A 19,807-nucleotide genomic window follows, 5' to 3' on the forward strand; every position below is an offset into this window, starting at 1 on the left:
CGAACATGCCACTGACACGAGACGCCTGGCAACACAGCCACGCTCCCAGGATAAACCTAGCCCTACTCCTGTTCCAACAGAAACGGAGCTAGCACCTGAAGAAGCATTGCTTCCCCTTCCTCCTACTCCCTCTGATGAATATACAAAATTCCAGGACCTCTTTAAAAGAGTGGCTAGTGACCTGAGAATTAACCTGGACGTGGTCACCGAACAGCAGCATGAACTAACGAACATCCTACAGCCCCCTTCTTCCTCCAGAGTGGCACTCCCAATTAACGCAGCCCTTTTAGAACCCGCTAAGTCCATCTGGCAGACTCCAGCGACAAGCCTACCTACCTGCAAGCAAGCAGACAAGAAGTATTTTATTTCTCCAAAGGACTCTGAATTCCTTTTTACCCACCCAGCACCAAATTCATTGGTAGTAGACGCTGCGAACCAGAGGGCTAGACAACAGTATTCTCGTTCTGCCCCACCCAACAAGGATAACAAACGACTGGACCTTTTTGGTCGCAAGGTCTATGCATCCTCCACCCTCCAATTTCGTATAGCTAATTATACTGCAGTCCTGGCAAAATACGACCATAAAAATTATAATAAGTTAATGGACTTTATTGACGACATTCCAGAACAAAGAAAACAACAATTCAGAGCTACGATTTCTGAGGGCCAAGCCATTTCACGCACCGCTCTCCAAGCAGCCCTCGATGTAGCCAACACAGCGGCAAGATCGACCGCTACAGCGATAGTCATGCGACGGGGCTCATGGCTCTCCTCTTCCTTTTTTCCTCGCGAAGTTCAGAACACAATTGAAGATCTTCCCTTCGACGGTGACAAACTCTTTGCTTCTAACACGAATGAAGTGCTTCATTCAATGAAAGATTCCAGGACAACCCTCCGGTCTCTAGGTCTCCAGGCACCTACGACCAGAAGACGACAATATCGATACCAACCGTACCACCGGCCACGTTATCCCGCATTTACACAACCTTCCCATAGACCGCAGGAACAGCAACAGCCGCAACGTCAAAGACCAAGATTTCAGCGACGTCGCCCAAACTCTGCAGGGGCACCTCAACCCCCACCAGCTAATAGGCAGATTTGAAGACTTGGTCGAGGGTTTAGAAAGCAACACCCCCGCTTCAGCCGTCACACCTATCTTTGGACACCGCCTACGACCTTTCTTCCATCAATGGAGGAAGATTACCTCCGACAAGTGGGTCTTAGAGGTGGTTACAATTGGATACGTCATCCCCTTCCTCTCCTTACCTCCCACCCACCCACCTTCCCCGTCCCTCTTCAGGGACCCTTCTCACGAGCAGCTACTCCTCCAAGAAGTGCAACATCTCCTTCATTTGGGAGCAGTAGAAATCGTGCCAGAGCGACACAGAGGGAAGGGTTTTTACTCCCATTGTTTCTTAACGGAGAAGAAAAATGGGGGATGGCGACCAATCCTCGATCTCAGGCGGCTCAACAGATTCATCAAAAAGCAAAAGTTCAAGATGGTAACCCTCACTACCATAATCCCAGCGCTGGAGCAGGGCGACTGGTTTTCTGCCCTCGACCTACAAGATGCCTATTTCCATGTCACCATACATCCGGCCCACAGACGTTTCCTCCGATTTACCCTCGGTTCCACACATTTCCAATACAGGGTACTCCCCTTCGGACTATCTACAGCCCCCCGTGCTTTTTCCAAGCTTCTAGCTGTAGTCACTGCCTACCTCAGGAAACAAGGGGTCATAGTGTTCCCTTACCTCGACGATTGCCTCCTCAAAGCTTCAACATTCGACGAGGCGCTCCGGTTCACACGGCTCACAATCGATTGCTTTCTATCTCTCGGCCTACAAATAAACAGAGACAAATCCACATTACGCCCCACCCAGCACCTGCAGTTCATAGGCGCAGACTTCGACTCCCGGACGGGGCTAGCATCCCTCCCACCCGATCGCTTCAATTCCATAAACCAACTGGCCACAATTATTCGCGGCAGCCCTCAGGTAACTGCCCGAGACTGCCTGCAACTACTAGGCCACATGGCCTCGTGCACTTTTGTCGTCCAGAATGCACGCCTATACATGAGGTGCTTCCAAGCGTGGCTGGCAACGGTCTACAAACCGAATATGCACTCTTTAAACAAGACTCTCTCCCTGCCTACTCCAGTCAAAGATTCGCTACATTGGTGGACCGTCCACTCCAACCTCTGTTCTGGAGTCCCGTTTCTTCAACAGGCTCCATCACGCATTCTGACCACCGATGCATCTATGACAGGTTGGGGTGCACATATGTCTCATCAGACAGTACAGGGACTATGGTCACCAACCGAGACCTCCCTGCACATCAATGTTCTAGAACTTCGAGCCATTCGCAACGCGTGCCGTCACTTCCTGCCACTAATCAAGCATCATCACGTACGCATAATGACGGACAACATTGCATGCATGTTTTACGTAAACAGGCAGGGCGGAGCTCGTTCCCATTCACTGTGCACAGAGGCGATGAAGCTCTGGAATTGGTGCATTGCGAACAACATCCGGGTATCAGCAGCCTATCTTCCCGGAATCATGAACACCACAGCGGACGAACTGAGCAGACGCTTCCCATGGGACCACGAGTGGGAGATAGACGAGAAAACCATTCACGATGTATTCAGTACCTGGGGTTACCCAACCATAGACTTGTTTGCAACTGCAAAAAACAAGAAATGTCTCAATTTCTGCTCCAGAGCAGGACTGGGCAAACATTCCCTGGGGGACACATTCATGATCTCATGGCACCGAAACCTATTCTATGCGTTTCCCCCGATACCAGTTCTCAACAGGGTTCTGATAAAAATACGAACGGATCGAGCCAAGGTGATCCTCATTGCCCCATCGTGGCCCAGACAACCATGGTTTCCCTTCCTCACCAGAATGTCAATCCAACCACCAGTCTCCCTGCCGCTTATTCCGAACCTTCTATCCCAACAGCACGGCCGTTTTCTCCACCCCAACCTATCCATGCTTCACCTCAAGGCCTGGTTCCTACGTGGTTCTCCCAACGCGAATTAGATTGCTCCGAACAAGTTCAGCAGGTGCTCCTACATAGCAGAACGCAATCTACTCGCAAGACCTATCTTCAAAAGTGGAAACGATTCACACATTGGTGTTCTGCCAAACACCTTTCTCCTACCTCGGCACCTCTTTCATTTATATTGGACTATCTCTTGGGCCTTAAGCAATCCGGCCTTTCTTTCAGCTCCATCAGGGTCCATTTAGCTGCTATTACGACTTTCCACGACAGAATTGATGATACGTCTGTCTTTGCTCACGCTACTACGAAGCGTTTCCTCAAGGGACTACAAACCTTATACCCAGACATTAAACCACCAACCACCCCCTGGGACCTTCATCTGGTACTGTCTGCCCTAACTCAACAACCTTTCGAACCCCTAGCCACGTGCTCCCTTTTACACCTCTCCATGAAAACAGCGTTTCTAGTGGCAATTACTTCTGCCAGACGGGCAGGAGAAATAGCAGCTCTCATGGCACACCCACCATATACGATATTTTTTAAAGACAAGGTTACCCTCAGATTACACCCCAAATTTCTTCCAAAGGTACATTCATCATTCCAGATTAATGAACCCATACACCTGCCGACTTTTTTTCCGAAACCACATGCGAACTCCTTTGAAACCTCAATGCATACACTAGATGTTCGCAGAGCCTTGTCATTCTATTTGGATAGGACCGAACCCTTTAGAACCTCCTCTAGACTTTTTGTCTCTATTGCAGAGCGCTCCAAAGGCACACCTATTTCTACCCAGAGACTCTCGAACTGGATCTCCCAGTGTATCCGACTGTGCTATCAGATAAAGGGGGTTACACCTCCAGACGGCATTAGAACACACTCGACTAGATCTCTGGCTGCCTCGGTCGCGTTCTTACGCAAAGTTTCCTTGGCTGACATTTGTAAAGCAGCCACCTGGTCCTCTGACCACACTTTTGTTAAACACTATGCCCTTACTCAAGGCCCTCTATCTGACATACGCTTGGGCAGGGCGGTACTTTCAATGGCGTTCCTACCAGATCCGAAGTCCCTACCTCCTTAAGGTACACCGCTTTTAAGTCACCTGTAGTGGAGCACCCACAGGGACATCTCTCTCGAAGAAGAGGAGGTTACTCACCCTGTGCAGTAACTGACGTTCTTCGAGATGAGTGTCCCTGTGGGTGCTCCACTACCCACCCTCCTCCCCTCTACTTCGGAGTTGGGGGGCCTCCGTGGTAGAGAAGGAACTGAGGAGACCGGCCACGCATGCGTACTATTAACCTACAGTCACAGCGGGGGGGCAGCTTCTGAGCATGCGTGGCCGCTATGAGTACTGCTGCAAAAATCTCCGGGCGAAGGCGCAGGGACGCACCAACACCTGTAGTGGAGCACCCACAGGGACACTCATCTCGAAGAACGTCAGTTACTGCACAGGGTGAGTAACCTCCTCATTTGCTGTACCCTAGGGACAGTTCTGGCTGCAGGCATACAGCTCCAGTGACACAGCTGCTGCTTCTACCTTTCCTAAGCAGTAGCTGAGTGAAAGTGACAACTCTGCTCATTTTCTCGTCTGCTCTTCAGAATCCTGGGGGCAGTGATGCAGCAAGACTCATGTAAATTTAACTCTGCAGTTACATAGAAAATTCTACAGGAGAGGGAGACACCAGAGCTACTCACAGGAGTAAGAGCCAAAAAATTGAGGCTGGGGTAAAGTAGTGGAAAGATTCCCAGCAGCCATGAGGTTCTTATGGCTCTAGGCTTGGGGAACAGAGAGGACCCAGAGAATTATAGATCACTCAGTCTAACTTCAATACCTGGAAACATACTGGAACAAATTATTAATCAATTTGTAAGCACCTAGAAGATAATAGAGTAATACGCAAATGCCAACATGAATTTATCAAGATACAAATCATGCCAAATCCATCTAATTTTCATCTTTGAGAGGGTTACTGCACTAGTAGGTTGGGGGAAGCTGTAGATTTGATGCATCTTTTTTTGTAAGGATTTTGACACAGTCCCACTTGACATTCTCATAAGCAAACTCAGAAAATGTGGTCTAGATGAAATTACTATAAGATAGGGTGCATAACTTATTGAAAGACTATATTCAGAGTAATGATCAATGGTTTACTGTCAAACTGGGAGGACGTATGTAGTGGTGTCTTGCAGGGGTCTGTCCTGGGTCCAGTACTGATCAATATTTACGTTAATGACTTGGCTAATAGAGTGGAGAGTATGCTTATAAAATTTGCAGGTGATGCCACAGTGGGAGAGATCACAAGCACTTTGGAGGACAGGATTAGAATTCAAAAAGACTGTGACAGATTGGAGAGTCTGAAGTCAACAAGATGAAAATCAATAAAGACAAGTGGAAAGTAAAGGAAAAATCAAATGCAAAATGTGAAATAACTAGTTAGGCAATAATACTGCTGAAAAGGAGTTATAGTGGATTATAAATTGAATCTGAGCCAACAATGTGATGCAAAAAAAAAAAGGGGGAGGGGTAATTCATTCTGGGGTGGACTATAAGGTGGATAGAAAGCTGGCTAGATCGTCGGGCTCAACGGGTAGTGATCAATGGCTCCATGTCTAGTTGGCAGCCGGTATCAAGCAGAGTGCCCCAAGGGTTGGTCCTGGGGCTGGTTTTGTTCAGTATCTTCATTAATGATCTGGAGAATGGCGTGGATTGCACCCTCAGCAAGCTTGCAGATTACACTAAACTGGGAGGAGGGGTAGATACGCTGGAGGGTAGGGTAGGGATAGGATACAGAGGGACCTAGCAAATTAGAGGAATGGGCCAAAAGAAATCTGATGAGGTTCAACAAGGACAAGTGCAGAGTCCTGCACTTAGGATGGAAGAATCCCATGCACTGCTACAGACTAGGGACCGAATGGCTAGGCAGCAGTTCTGCAGAAAAGGACCTAGAGGTTACAGTGGGTGAGAAGCTGGATATGAGTCAACAGTGAGCCCTTGTTGCCAAGAAGGCTAACGGCATTTTGGGCTGTATAAGTAGGAGAATTGCCAGCAGATCGAGGGACGAGATCATTCCCCTCTATTCGGCATTAGTGAGACCTCATCTGGAGTACTGTGTCCAGTTTTGGGCCCCCCACTACAAGAATAATGTGGAAAAATTGGAAAGAGTTCAGCGAAGGGCAATAAAAATTATTAGGGGGCTGGAGCACATGACTTCTGAGGAGAGGCTGAGAGAACTGGGATTATTTAATCTGCAGAAGAGAAGAATGAGGGGGGGATTTGATAGCTGCTTTCAACTACCTGAAAGGGGGTTCCAAAGAGGATGGATCTAGACTGTTCTCAGTGGTACCAGATGACAAATCAAGGAGTAATGGTCTCAAGTTGCAGTCGGGGAGGTTTAGGTTGGATATTAGGAAAAACTTTTTCACTGGGAAGGTGGTGAAGCACTGAAATGGGTTACCTAGGTAGGTGGTGGAATCTCCTTCCTTAGAGGTTTTTAAGGTCAGGCTTGACAAAGCCCTGGCTAGGATGATTTAGTTGGGGATTGGTCCTGCTTTGAGCAGGGGGTTGGACTAGACCTCCTGAGGTCCCTTCCATCCCTGATAGTCTATGATTCTATGTTTTAGCAGGAGTGTTGTATGTAAGACATGGGAGGTAATTGTCCCAGTGTGCTTGGCACTGGTGAGGCCTTAACTGAAGTTCTGTGTCCAGGCCTGGGCGTGACACTTTGGGAAAGATGTGGACAAACAAGAGTTACAAATATGATAAGAGGTTTAGAAAACCTGACCTGTGAGGAAGGGTTAAAAAAAAAAAAACAGCTGGGCATGTTTAGTCTTCAAAAAAGAAGTTATGGGGGCCAGGGGATCTGTTAGGTCTTCACTTCCTTTTGGTACCAGCCCTTAACATATTTGATCAGTTGTTCTGCATGTCCACTGAAGGTAGGACAAGAATTAAGGGGCTTAATTTTCAGCAAAGGCGGATTAGGTTAGATATTATTAGGAAAAAACTTTCCAACTGTAAGGATGGTTAAGCACTGGAATAGGCTTCCAAGGGAAATTGTGGAATCCCTGTCATTGGAGATTTTTAAAAACAAATTAGGCAAAAATCTGTTGGGGTGGTTTTAGGAGTAATTGGTCCTGCCTCAGAGTAGAGGGCTCGACTAGATGACCTCTCTCCAGCCCTACACATCTATGATTCTATATCAAGTTATTAAGATGGAAGTGCTATGCCTGTTAAACCTCTGTGCATGCCCAGTGTAAACTGGATGTCTCCACAAGCTTGAGCAGACTGTCTATTGAAAGCTTGTGCAGTTGTTAAGTGCTGTACTGTCTCTTAACAAACCTGCCTCCTGCGTACTTACATGGGGTGGAATCAGAGATGGAGGAAGCTCTCTTCCATCGCAGGGAGCTCATGTGAAAAATGAAGTTCCCAAGCAGGGCACAGGGCCAGCATGCTGGTAAGAATTTCAGGATGTGCTCTTCTTTTCTGAGGTGTGCCAGGGTTTCTCACCCAGGTGATGTCCATAGATGTCTCTAGTGGGTATTTAATTTTTAATTAGTCAGTTAGCAGAAGGAGGAATGTGGGTGGGATGGCAGGTCTTCGGCTGCTGTTGCCACAAAAGCTTGTAATATTTCAGGAGGAAAATCCCTCTAACTGTTACTAATGTTTTAGCAAGTAAACTGAAGGAACTTAAAATGGTTCCCCCAGGGAAGCATGGAAATGATACTGCCCCATGCCCTTCACCAGTGGGTGACTCCTATTTGTGCTGCAGGAGATACAAATTCACCTCTGCCTGTGAGGGTGAACCAAGTGCACTTTTTACTATAACACATATGACAGTCAAAAAATAATTAAGGCAAATGTGTGTGTTTTCAAACAAATGAACATAACCTAGCAGGTGGATAATCTATATTTTTAACACATCCCATGGATAATATAAATATTGTGATGCTTAACCCAGGAAAAAGAACACTTCTGAATCTGAATCCTTTCCCTACCGTCAGACGTTGCTTAGAGCACTAACAAGGCTCTATCATCCCTGTCTGTTCTGGGCCGCTCTTCGCATATCTTCTATGTTAAAGCCCGTTAGTTTTCTCTCTCTGTGTACTGTTGAACAGATGGATTCTTTCAGCCATCCCCTTTTTCATGTTCTTCTATCTGACCAGTCATACACCTGCCATCGGAGATGTTCTGGCTTCTTTCCTAGCATATCCCAGATATCCAGAAAGGAAGATGGAAATAACTTTTGGAGATAACTTTTCTAGGAAACAAAACCAAATCAAAATTTTGTTTTATTCTTTTTCATGATTAAAATGAATGATTTCAAATTACCTTGAATTAAATTATCTGCTCTGCTTGGATGAGAGTTTCCTCTAGTTTATTATCCTGTGAGAGTACAGTGTATTTGATAGCTACTTTCAGCTACTGATTCTCCTGTTTTTGACTTTGGTTATAGAAGTGTGTGAAACTGTGGGTGTGTATATGCTGTAGGAAACTGGTATTTCCCAGCATTTAAGTTTGTCTGGCTTGTAGTTCTGGAAACTGAGTTTAGAGGAGGTTTTATTATTATTTTATTTGAAGCTTTATTGAGGTGATGTATATAAAAATTACAGGTGGTAAGTGGCAGAGGTTTTGTAATTTAATTGTGTGAAGGAACCTTGGATTTCTGTAGCATTAATTCCATAACGTTTGCTGTAGTGCATAAAATGTAATAACTCCTTCCATACAAATACCTACCCACTCTGCATACACAGAATTTATTTTAAAATATCTGCTTGAGGAGGTTGCAGGTGAAATCTTTGTCAGCTTCACCTTTGAATAACAACCGAAATTTCATATAGCAAGAAGCTTTTATGTGGTTGCAAGTACTGTATTTAACATTCTCCTTTGTAGAGGGTCTTCCAAGTTGCCCACCCACTCAGCTGTATTTGTCATCTAAAATGTTATTTCTCTATACTCACATCTGTTTCCACTCTATTGCAAATTGTAATGCTGCTGTATATTCTCTGTGTATGGTGGCTACTTTCCCAGTATATTGAAAATTTATGCCGTGTAAGGGGATTTTACAGGTTCTCAAAAACATGAAATATTTTCCCACAGTAGCCACACCACATAATGTCTAAATGAAATGACATCGACGCATAGAATTAAAATATACACCTGCACATGACTTACTGCTTCATAGTGCTCAGACAAATGTATAAATAATATTTCAGTTTCCTTCATTTGTAGCCAACATTTACATATGGTAACCTTATTAAGTAGCTTCCATTGGTGAAATTTTGAGCATTGAACTAAATAGAAACAGTGAATGAATTAAAATGAATGTCTTTTCTTCTGTTCCCAGAACATTAAATGATATTGCCCTTCAGAGGGCAGGTGATTAATATCACCTTTTAAATAAATAAACATAGCTAAATACGGTAAACCAAAAATTAAATGGCTACCTCTTCCCCCTGCAAAAAACCCTAAACCAGATAAACCTAATCAAATATTGTAATGAGCAATCTGATCTCTGCCAGGCACATTACAATAGACTCCCAGGGCTGAATCTGGCATGGTGGTCAAAAACTCAATACATACAAGCAGAGCATAATTATTTAATGCTCAATGTACAAGTTGCTGATCCACAGTTTGAAAAACTTGGAAGCATTGGCTGACCAGTATTGCTGCTCTGAAAATGAAAACTGTCTTCCTGCCTTAATTTTCTTGTAAATGTCACCAAAGGGCAGGGAAAAAAGTGGATGATTTGACAGCATAGCTTGCTGTTTTGCTTACCACCATCTCTTATCTTCTGTAAGCCAATTGTACCCTTCTGGCACTTCAGGAAGAGTGTTGGTGGGGTAAATAGGTATGTGGTCTCCCTAGAATGCGTTATGAGATACCATTGGACAGCAACATTTTTTTTAAATTAAATCAAATTTGTGTCTTGATTTGTCCTTGAAAAAATCAGTTTTATGTTCTTGGGTGGTTTTGCAGGCTTTTGGGGGGAAACCAGGAGGGACAAAACATAGTTCAGATCTCTGATTCAGAGATGAGATGCTTTAGTAGGAGTGCCCTGAGGGGCTAGAAGGGGTAATGGAGATTATAAATTGAGTATAGCATCAAGATATCAATAAGTAAGCTCTCCAGAACAAATCTTCAGTTCATCAACTGCTGAATTCCCATTCACCTGTTTTTTCTCTTTCAAACATTGCAATCTATCATATGACTTATCTGTTTTTCTGTGTGTTAACAGAGGGTGATTAATACCCCAGTGTATCTAGGGATTCCATATGTTGTGCTGTAGTTTTTTGTTTGTTCCATTGCACTGATTCTTTTATGATTACTATTATAAATCTTCTAAACAGGATTCCTGATTTCTTTGAAATGGCTCAGCATGTGTCCTATCGCCAATGTAAAGTTTATTAAAAGATGGAACGTAAATCTGCTTTTAATGTTAAATTGATTACAGTCTATTGTTAAAATATACCAGATTTGAATTTTCTATTTCCCCAGCAAAGTATACACCACAAAATCAAAGTGAGAGGCTGAATTATTTCATATTTAAAAGAGAATTTTAGGAAGAACACATAGTGGATAACATCTTATAAATAATTTAAAGGCAATTTCCCAATAGTAAATTTTCATTTTTATAATAGTCCCTATTTCATGTTTTCATTTTATTTTTTTCTTGGTTTTCATCAGGGTTTAAAATGAGATGTATAACAAAAACATTTCACAAAGTTGGTTCCTAAGAAAAACAGCATCAGTTACTATATTTTGCTATTTGACACGTTTAGTTGAAGTTTTCAAAACAGATGTGACCTCCATTTTGGACTTCAAACAAATTTGTATTGTTGTTCACCCTCCCAAATGAGACTGAGTGTAGTGTGATGTCCCTGAATTATAAAAACAGAGGCTTTGCATAACCTATATCAGATGATGGGATTAATTAAATGATCAAACTGAATTTTTCCCATTATAGAAAGGGATCTGCCTAAGTCAAGCATTAGAGACCCTGATGCAAGATTGATGGTTGTAACAATGACAAAAAGTTATAGCTTTGTCTTGACAAAATGCAAAAGTCATAATTCTAATTAGTCCTATTTTACATATTTGCTATTGGAAATATGCTCATGATTTAAAAGTACATAGCCCCAAAAGAACCAAATATGTCAGTGCTCATGGAGGAATTTTACTTGAGGTGAAAATCCAAGTCATATTTTTGTCCAAGAAATCATGGTTTTAACAAACATACACTGCTTTATTCATCACTTGGTATAAATAGTTTTTCTCTTTCTAGACTATAGAATCTAACTGGCGATGTGGACGACACAACTTGCAAAGAATTCAGTGCCGCTCTGAAAATAGCAAAGGTGTCTACTGTTTACAGTATGATGATGAAAAGATCATCAGTGGCCTACGGGATAACTCCATCAAGGTAATACACTTCCTTCCTCTTTATTTAGAGAGATGAGCCACTGCCTCTGTCTTGGCTTTAAACTTGGAAAGGAGGCTGTCAGGTGCTGCTTGTTTCCTTGGGGCCCATCTCTCCTGTCTTGTTGTGGGATAGAGGTGTTTGTGCAGCACTTTCTGAGGATGGCATGTTTAGCATGCTCTCTCAGGGGAAGCTGGTAACATATCCCTGCTTGTGTGTTGCCTCATGAGTGATGTGGACTGCCAGTCATGGCAATTTTGACCAGATTGAAAATCAACACAGTCTGTGAAATCAGGTTTACTGTAAACAGATGGCTTGTGCCCCCTTGCTTGGCTGCATCCTATGGTTTTGTTAATGGTTTGGATTATTGCTAATTTCTGCTCTTTCCCTATGAAACAAAATGTTTCCTTATGGGCGACAAACTTCTTTCTCATGGTTGGCAGTTTCATAGATCTGTCCAGTATGTGCTTGTCTCCTTGGCAAGGCAGGAGAACATAAAAACAGAAGCGAAGGCTCAAGGTCCACACCTGCAGGAGAATGTGCATGCTGGATTGCTCATGGATTCTCTTTGCCACAACTGGTCTTCTCTTCAAATAGTGAAAGACAAAATTTCACCCATATCTTTGTTTTTGACAGATTTGGGATAAGACAAGCTTGGAATGTTTGAAAATATTAACAGGGCACACTGGCTCCGTTCTCTGCCTGCAGTATGACGAGAGAGTCATTGTAACCGGATCTTCGGACTCTACAGTGAGGTGAGCTTCAAGTATTAGCCCAATGAACTCAAGTCTGGGGTAGGGATGCTCAAAACAAATAATCCACTGCAAATACTAAAGCATAAGGACCACTCCACAAAACAAATATAGTACTGTGTCTTTAAGGGCTAGACAGATGATACAGCAAAAGACCGTATGCAGTATTTTCTAGCATCCCCAAGCTTTAGAGTTGCATACTTGTAGGATTTGAATTTCAAAAGTTTTGAAAAACTATAAACCCTCATGTTTCAGAGCATAAGCCAACATCTGACTGGGATAGGAAGAAACTTCTCTGCCGGGTGGGTTATTCCATAATTGCCCAATTTAGGGTTTCTTGCATCTTCCTCTGAAAAATCTGACCACCATTGATGATAGGATACTGACATTCGATCGCTGGCCATTCCTGTATTCTTAGGTTTAAAGTTTTATGTGATCTTAATGCTCGATAAAGGGGCTGTAGTGACAGCCCTGGAAACGGCAATGCTTGCCCCAGGTACAGCACAGTCAGTCATTGCAGGTTTCTTTGGAGTGTTCTGTGTTGCCTTGGCCTGGAGGAGACTTCATTCTCCATGTCCAATGAGTTCTTAATCTCTGAGAGAGCCATTTATGGTCTCTTTTGTGGTGTGGATGCCATTGCACTACGACTTGAGGGGAGATTACCACCTCTTCGTTTCACATGAGCTAGTGGACAGCTATGGGATGGCAGTAACTTCCAGTTGCTACTGACCTGAACTTGAACTGGCATCTTTCATATAGGTAAAAGATTTGTATCTCATTACCAGTCCTTGGTGTAATCCATTGTCAGCCTCTGCTTGATTTGTAGATTTTATACATAAGCCCCTTTTTCTGTTAAAATGACTTCTGGAAGCAAGCCATGAGACTTAGCTACTTTGGGCAGCGAGAGAGATAAAATGGTTGAGGAGGGCTGTCCCTCAGACTAGCAGACCACTCTTCATTGCATACATTTCCTGTTTGTAATGTGTATAGTCATCTCAGTTAATTCAGGATAAATTTCATTTTTTTCCACCCCCCCAGAGTTTGGGATGTAAACACAGGCGAAGTTCTGAACACACTGATTCATCACAACGAGGCAGTGCTTCATTTGCGTTTCAGTAATGGCTTAATGGTGACATGTTCAAAGGACAGGTCCATTGCTGTTTGGGATATGGCATCACCTACTGATATCACCTTACGTCGCGTGTTGGTTGGCCATCGTGCTGCTGTTAATGTTGTAGACTTTGATGACAAGTATATTGTCTCTGCATCAGGTGACAGGACCATTAAAGTAAGTTGGCAGAAAGAGCCCTGCTCTGTTTACTCAGGAAACTACAAATCAAAATGATTAATGTGTAAAAAATTCCACTTCAGAAAAATTTAGAGTTGTTGAATGTGTGCTTAAAATCCAATTCCCAAATGTGTATGTGAGCAGTTCTGTGGCTATTCCTTTATCATTCATCTATCACTTCCCGTTAGATGTTAAAGCCTTTATGAAAATAACTTGACTTATAACATTTTTTTGTGGCTTCTATCATAAAGTTATAAAAAGCTTAAAATCTACTCATGATTAGTCTTGAAATTGGCTAGAAAATTAAGCATAGCACTTTTCTGTGCTTTTTTTCCAAATTATTTGTGTTTTCTATAAATTGGCAATCCTATTCTAGACATGAAATGTATAGGCATCCACCTTTTCCCATCATACCTTCTCAGCAACTAAACAAAATTTTGCCATGTTTGAGGGATTAAAATGCTGTATTTGAAGACCGCCAGATCATCTTAGTTACCCCAAACTTACTATACAACAAAGCTGTTTCCATCCCTCCCTCCCTAGAACCACAGCTGGTTTAAACTGTGCCAAGAGCTTTTTTCTGGCAAAGTTATGTCCGACACTTGCCAAAGGTACTGTATTCTTATGGGAAATGACCCATTAGACCCTTTACAACTTTAAATACAACTTCTTAAAAAAATGCACAAAGATTCTAAACAATTCATTTAACGTTGACCCCCAATCTTTCCACCCCCAAACATTCTTCTCTCAGCCTCAAGTCAAGTGTCCCTGGTCTTGTCTTAAATAAGCAGTAGATTGTTGGCCATGTCAATGGTAAAAAATAGGTTAATGATATTCAGACTAGACTTTTGTGTCTAGAAGCCTGTTATTTTGTGATCTGATTGCTAACCAGACAACATTTAAATTCAGTCAGAATTCTAAAATTACTTAAGCAATGCTTACTTGCTTTACAAAAAGTTTAAACATTTTTAATATTTTAAATTTAAGATGATTTAGTCAATTTGAACAGATTTATGTATTATAGCAGTGCTGGGAGGACCCAGCTCGGTTTGCAGCCCCATTGTGATGCACATTGTACAAATACAAAATATACCATGGTCCTAGCCCCGGAAGAGCCCACAGTCTAAGCCTTCGTTCAGCTTTTCCCTCAAAGTTCTTCTTCGGAGTCCTGATTTCTTTTAATGAACTTTGAACATAATTTCTGTTTAACTTATAAAACCTCGAGCTCTCTCAAAATTGAATGTTTTTAATTTTTTCCACAGGTCTGGAGTACAAGCACATGTGAGTTTGTTCGTACTCTAAATGGGCACAAGCGTGGCATTGCATGCCTTCAGTACAGGGATCGACTAGTTGTGAGTGGATCATCAGACAACACCATTAGGTGGGTTGAAGACCGTTGATAACAGCATATTGGAGAGAGTGTGTATTTGCAAATGTAAAAAGAAGGGATTTTTTTCTAGGTATCTTGAACCTGCCCTACAGTTTAATAGCACAGTAATCATTTAGCTTTTGATGTGTCTTGTCAGCATTAGAACAGGCAACCACTGATGAGGAGGGAACAGGTAACATACAACATATACTCAAGCAAGTGCAGCTCACAAACTGTTGGGCTGATGTCAGCATCTAAAAATGTAATTTACGAATCCCACATCTTAATACAGTCTATTGATCTGAAGATCATTGGAGAAATTGGGGGTCCAATTAAAGCACCAGGTTATTTCAGTTACTGCATATACCTCTGATACACGTGGCTTTATCTGCACAATAAAACGGGAGATGGATTCAGCAATAAACTCATTTATATTGAAATAGTCACAAGCTTCCAGCCTTTACTTTTAAAATGCCTTTAATTTGGAAAATGATCGAGCCAATTCCGTGGGGCAGACTGACTAGGAATGTGTCTGAGTTGCCGTGTACTCCCTTCTGGGGACTGCGTACAGGGGCCTCAGGTGTACCTTCTTGCAAAGTAGTATGGTTCTAGTTTTCAGAGACCCAATAAAGATTATATTGTAATGGAAATTGCAGCATGAGTAAGTGGATTGGAGCGCTATTGTCACACGAGCGTTTCTCAAAGATCCATTTCTTCTGTTTCCTTAAGGTTATGGGATATTGAATGTGGTGCCTGTTTAAGAGTACTAGAAGGCCATGAAGAACTGGTTCGATGCATCAGATTTGATAACAAGAGAATTGTTAGTGGAGCCTATGACGGGTATGTACTTCAAACACACTTTGAGAAAGTTATTCATGTCTCTCCTAGTAAAGCACACCTTAACCCACACAATGAGGATTCTCTTTTGGTTTGCATCCTGTTGTCTAAGTGATCTGGTTATGACATATTTACATTTAACCTGGGTGTTGCCCACTTCCTGTAGATTTCAATAATGCAGACTACCTATATCCTGAATGTAGCCTTTGAATATTATGTGGTCTGTTTTATTCTGCAGCTCCTTCCAGTAACTTGTTCTTAGGGCTCTTTAACTCTGTTCATTGGGGTAGGTAGGTAGTTCTAGCTCCCTGCAGAATTAAGAATTCTACTAATCAAGTTTATATGATGGCTTTGCTGTACAGCTCAAGCTGGTTAGAATGGACAAATAGCTTGTCTTAAGTCGTGTCTGTTCTGAATAGACACTTCACTTTGTTTCCACCCCGTAAACATCACTCCTTGAGAAACTCCCTGCTTCCCAACAGGTCTGGCTGCCTTTTTACTAGACACCAGCACTGAGACTGTTTGTATTCTGAGGCTATATAAATATGAGCTCACAAAATTTTGAAATTGCAGCAGCACAGTCCAGCAGAGAGGCTGCAATATCTTCTGTTCTCTGATAGAAGCCTTAAAGTTAGTGGTGTGGGGCTGCTATGAGGACATCAGGAGTCACCTGTAAAGGAAAATGGCTTAACCTTGAGTGAATTCAAGGAAACTGTACAGGGACATGGATTATCCCATTGCTTTTATTCTCCTTGTTAGCTTGTCACCTCTGGTATTAGGCTGAATTGTAGTTCAAGTGCTGTTGAAGGCAAGTCAGGAACTCCTTTCAACTTGAATTGGTTATTTTGATTCTATCCTTCTCCTGGGATCTGTAATCCTAAATAGATTCCAAGGGGCTGTTCTCCCTGCATTTCATCAGCAGTATGCTAGACTTTGAGGTCTTCTCAGTTCTAAATCAATATGCAAAATATTCCCCAGATGCAGAAGTGAATAATTCTGTTTATGTATATATATGTGCAGCAGTGCCTAGACACCCAATCAGTGATCAAGGCCCCCTTGTGCTAGTTGCTGTGCTCATACAAGATGGTCCCAGCCCCCAACGAACTTAGTCTTAGAATTTCTTTAGTCCTGTGCTAATATTGTCTTATTGCTAATAGGTTAGCTTTGGGGAGATTCCAACATTTGCTTTCTGTTGAGTCAAATGTTTTTGTAATGCTTATAACTGAAGTAACATTTCTAGTATAATAAAATAACCAACATTCTTGTTTCATTTTATAGCAAAATTAAAGTTTGGGACTTGCAAGCTGCTCTTGACCCTCGTGCCCCAGCCAGCACACTATGCTTGCGAACATTGGTGGTATGTAAACATTGATACATTTGGAGTTTTGAACAAAAATACTATTTTATATTTGGCAAAAGTGAACATTTTAATGTTAAATTTTATTGCAAATGCATTGAGTATTTGGGGTAGATAAGAAATTCAGCACATTCTGCAAATTCTGCTCTGCTCCCAGAGCTGGGAACAAACAAAGAGGATTGGGCATGCTGCATTGTGCACTGAATTCTTGTTGACTCTGAGCATAGAAGAAAAATTGAGCTGTTAAGCTCTTCTGGCTTGGTATTCTCAAATAGTCTAAAAATGTAATCAATACGACATTGCATCCAAACCATTCTGGTCCCTGGTGTGGTATTTTAATATCATATAAATATTGTACCACTGGCTTTAAATAAATGGACTTCTATTAAATGGAAACAACTTGGAATACTATCAGCCTTCCTTAACCCTTTCACCTAATTGTAAAAATGGAAAGAATAGATGCAGGAAGGGAGGGGATCTTGTGGTGAGATTACCATAGGAACTCTAATCATTTCAAAGAAGACTACCATATTTTAAGTGGCTACCTTAGATTTTTTTTTTTTTTAATAGATAAAGGCTTTGATTTATGGCAGTAGGAGGGACATTGGGTAGCTCATTGTATGGGTCATGGACTATACAGAGCGTTTCATCTCCAGATTCAAAGCTTGAACCTTGTCCGAGTCAGTAGTGACCAGAAGTCATTGCTTAAATGGTATCTATTTGATGGCTTGTGTGAAATGATCTTGGCTTGTCCACTTCCTGCAGAAGAGCCCGCAGCACAAAAACTGTAATTGGCTCCCTTAGCAGTCTTGGCATAGAGATCAAGTATTGAATGGGCAGGGGGACTCCACTGACCTCTTATTTTTTGAGTATAATTCAATTACTGTATGCGTTGACTTCAGACTCCAGTCACTGGATTATCAGTATGGCACTTTTGGCCAGTCCTTTAAACATTTTTTAAACGGTACAATGCCATCACTTACTATAGTGGATCATCAAGGCCAAGTACAGACCTTTGCAGGGTCCTGTGGTAGTGCAAAGTCCTGGTGCCATTTTGGTATTGTTCCTGCAAAGAGTTCCTAGAGGGGCCACTTTTAGAATTTTTTCTCAAGAGCGCGTATTGAAACTCTGCCTACTTTTACAAATAATTGGGCCTGGAATGGCTAATGAAGTGCCTTATGGGGACTGCACAATACTTTAAGTAGCAGCACTGTTTAACATACAACAAAATTTTGTGCAGCAGATAAACCCTGACAGCTTGTCAGCACTAGCCAATCTTTTGTTTAATTGCTTACTCTCCGTTGGCAGTCTGTCCAGCTGGCTTGTAGTTCTCTCAGCCTTTATCTCTCTGGTTCTCAACTTCATAGTAAAATTCATGGTCTACACAAACTTTATATTGAAGCCACTGTATTTGCTGCAATATTTAAATAGCAGTAATTCTTCTCAGACCTGTGTATGAACCTTGACCAGCAAGTCAAAACTTTCATCTCTAATTTTGTGTCCAAATGAGTGTTTGAGTATGAAATTAGTGAAAGATGATCCATCTCCTGGCCTACTAACTGAACTCTTAATGTTTATAGGAACATTCAGGACGTGTGTTTAGACTCCAGTTTGATGAATTTCAGATCATTAGTAGTTCCCACGATGACACAATTCTGATTTGGGATTTCTTAAATGTGCCACCCAGTGCCCAGAATGAGACACGCTCTCCATCCAGAACGTACACTTACATCTCCAGATAACAGTCTGCACTTTACTAGCCTCATAAGGTAAATTCTATTATATTAAATGTATTCTGTACTTGTGTATTCACTGTCATTTGCCTGGTGCTGGTCATAGTAATTTATATATCAGCTGTCACTGAATTCTCCTAATGTATCTGCTGTTGATGCTGCTGCTGTTTGGATCAGGAAGCCTTTGTGCAGTATCAGGCTTTGTTTCTTAACGCTTAAAACATCATAGTATCTAACTCATCTTCTACATCTTCACTGTTGTTCCTCCTGCCTCTAATCAGATAGTTGATGTACTAACCACTATATTTTTGCAACACATTTACAATTGAGAAATGTAAGAATTTATAGCAAGGTCGTTTAAAAAGATATTGAGTTGTCATAAATCTCAAACTGAGAATCAGGGTGGATTTGATTTAAATCACTAGTCAGGAAGACTCGATTTAATCATGGATTTCTACATAAAAGTGCATTCTTGTTAGTAGTTACAACCTTAATACATATTCTTCACAACTCAGAGATAGTTGCAGGTTTCATTTTTAGAAGGTACACACTATACATTTTTTAAGTGATTTATTTTGAAAACTTTTCAGATTAGTTTTACAGCTATATCAGAAAATGAATGATTGGTTATTTCATTTACCAAAGGTAATTGAAGCAGATATTTATGAAGTCATTGGGAGGTGAACTATCTCCAATTCAACAGGTTAATCTTTAATATTTGGAGGATTTTCTTGCCATGCTGTATTAGGAGGAGAGCATCACCAGACAGACATTTAAATTGTTTTATTTAACTAAAACGTTATGTATTCTGGATTTTTTTCTTCAACAGCAAACATAATATTTTAACAAACCAAGCATATGAATTTTTGAATTTAGTTAAACATTCAAGTTTTTTAAAATCAGGTTTGTTTTTGGTTAAAATTGTTTTTAAATAAAATAGTTAAATGAAATGTTTTAAAAAAATAAAACAAAATAATTAAATAGATTGTCAGCCAGGTCAACACGAGAAACTTAAAATATTGGTTTCTGCAGCTAACTCGGTCATCTT

The 19,807-nt window shown here is 41.6% G+C and overlaps 1 protein-coding gene across 18 annotated transcripts in view; it reads left to right on the forward strand.

Annotated features, from left to right (window-relative positions):
* FBXW11 (F-box and WD repeat domain containing 11) overlaps positions 1-19,807 on the forward strand; it is a 137,718-nt gene that overhangs the window by 107,637 nt on the left and 10,274 nt on the right. For all 18 annotated transcript variants that reach the window (XM_005284091.5, XM_042850766.2, XM_005284094.5 and 15 more), the window contains 7 exons: positions 11,289-11,426; positions 12,060-12,178; positions 13,214-13,463; positions 14,726-14,844; positions 15,562-15,672; positions 16,948-17,026; positions 18,607-18,795. In XM_005284091.5, the coding sequence (XP_005284148.1) occupies positions 11,289-11,426; positions 12,060-12,178; positions 13,214-13,463; positions 14,726-14,844; positions 15,562-15,672; positions 16,948-17,026; positions 18,607-18,768 (978 nt within the window). In that variant the 3' untranslated portion in view covers positions 18,769-18,795. The remainder of the gene's footprint in view (positions 1-11,288; positions 11,427-12,059; positions 12,179-13,213; positions 13,464-14,725; positions 14,845-15,561; positions 15,673-16,947; positions 17,027-18,606; positions 18,796-19,807) is intronic.

This window comes from Chrysemys picta, chromosome 8 (assembly GCF_011386835.1).
Source record: "Chrysemys picta bellii isolate R12L10 chromosome 8, ASM1138683v2, whole genome shotgun sequence".
NCBI classification, from domain to species: Eukaryota; Metazoa; Chordata; order Testudines; family Emydidae; genus Chrysemys; species Chrysemys picta.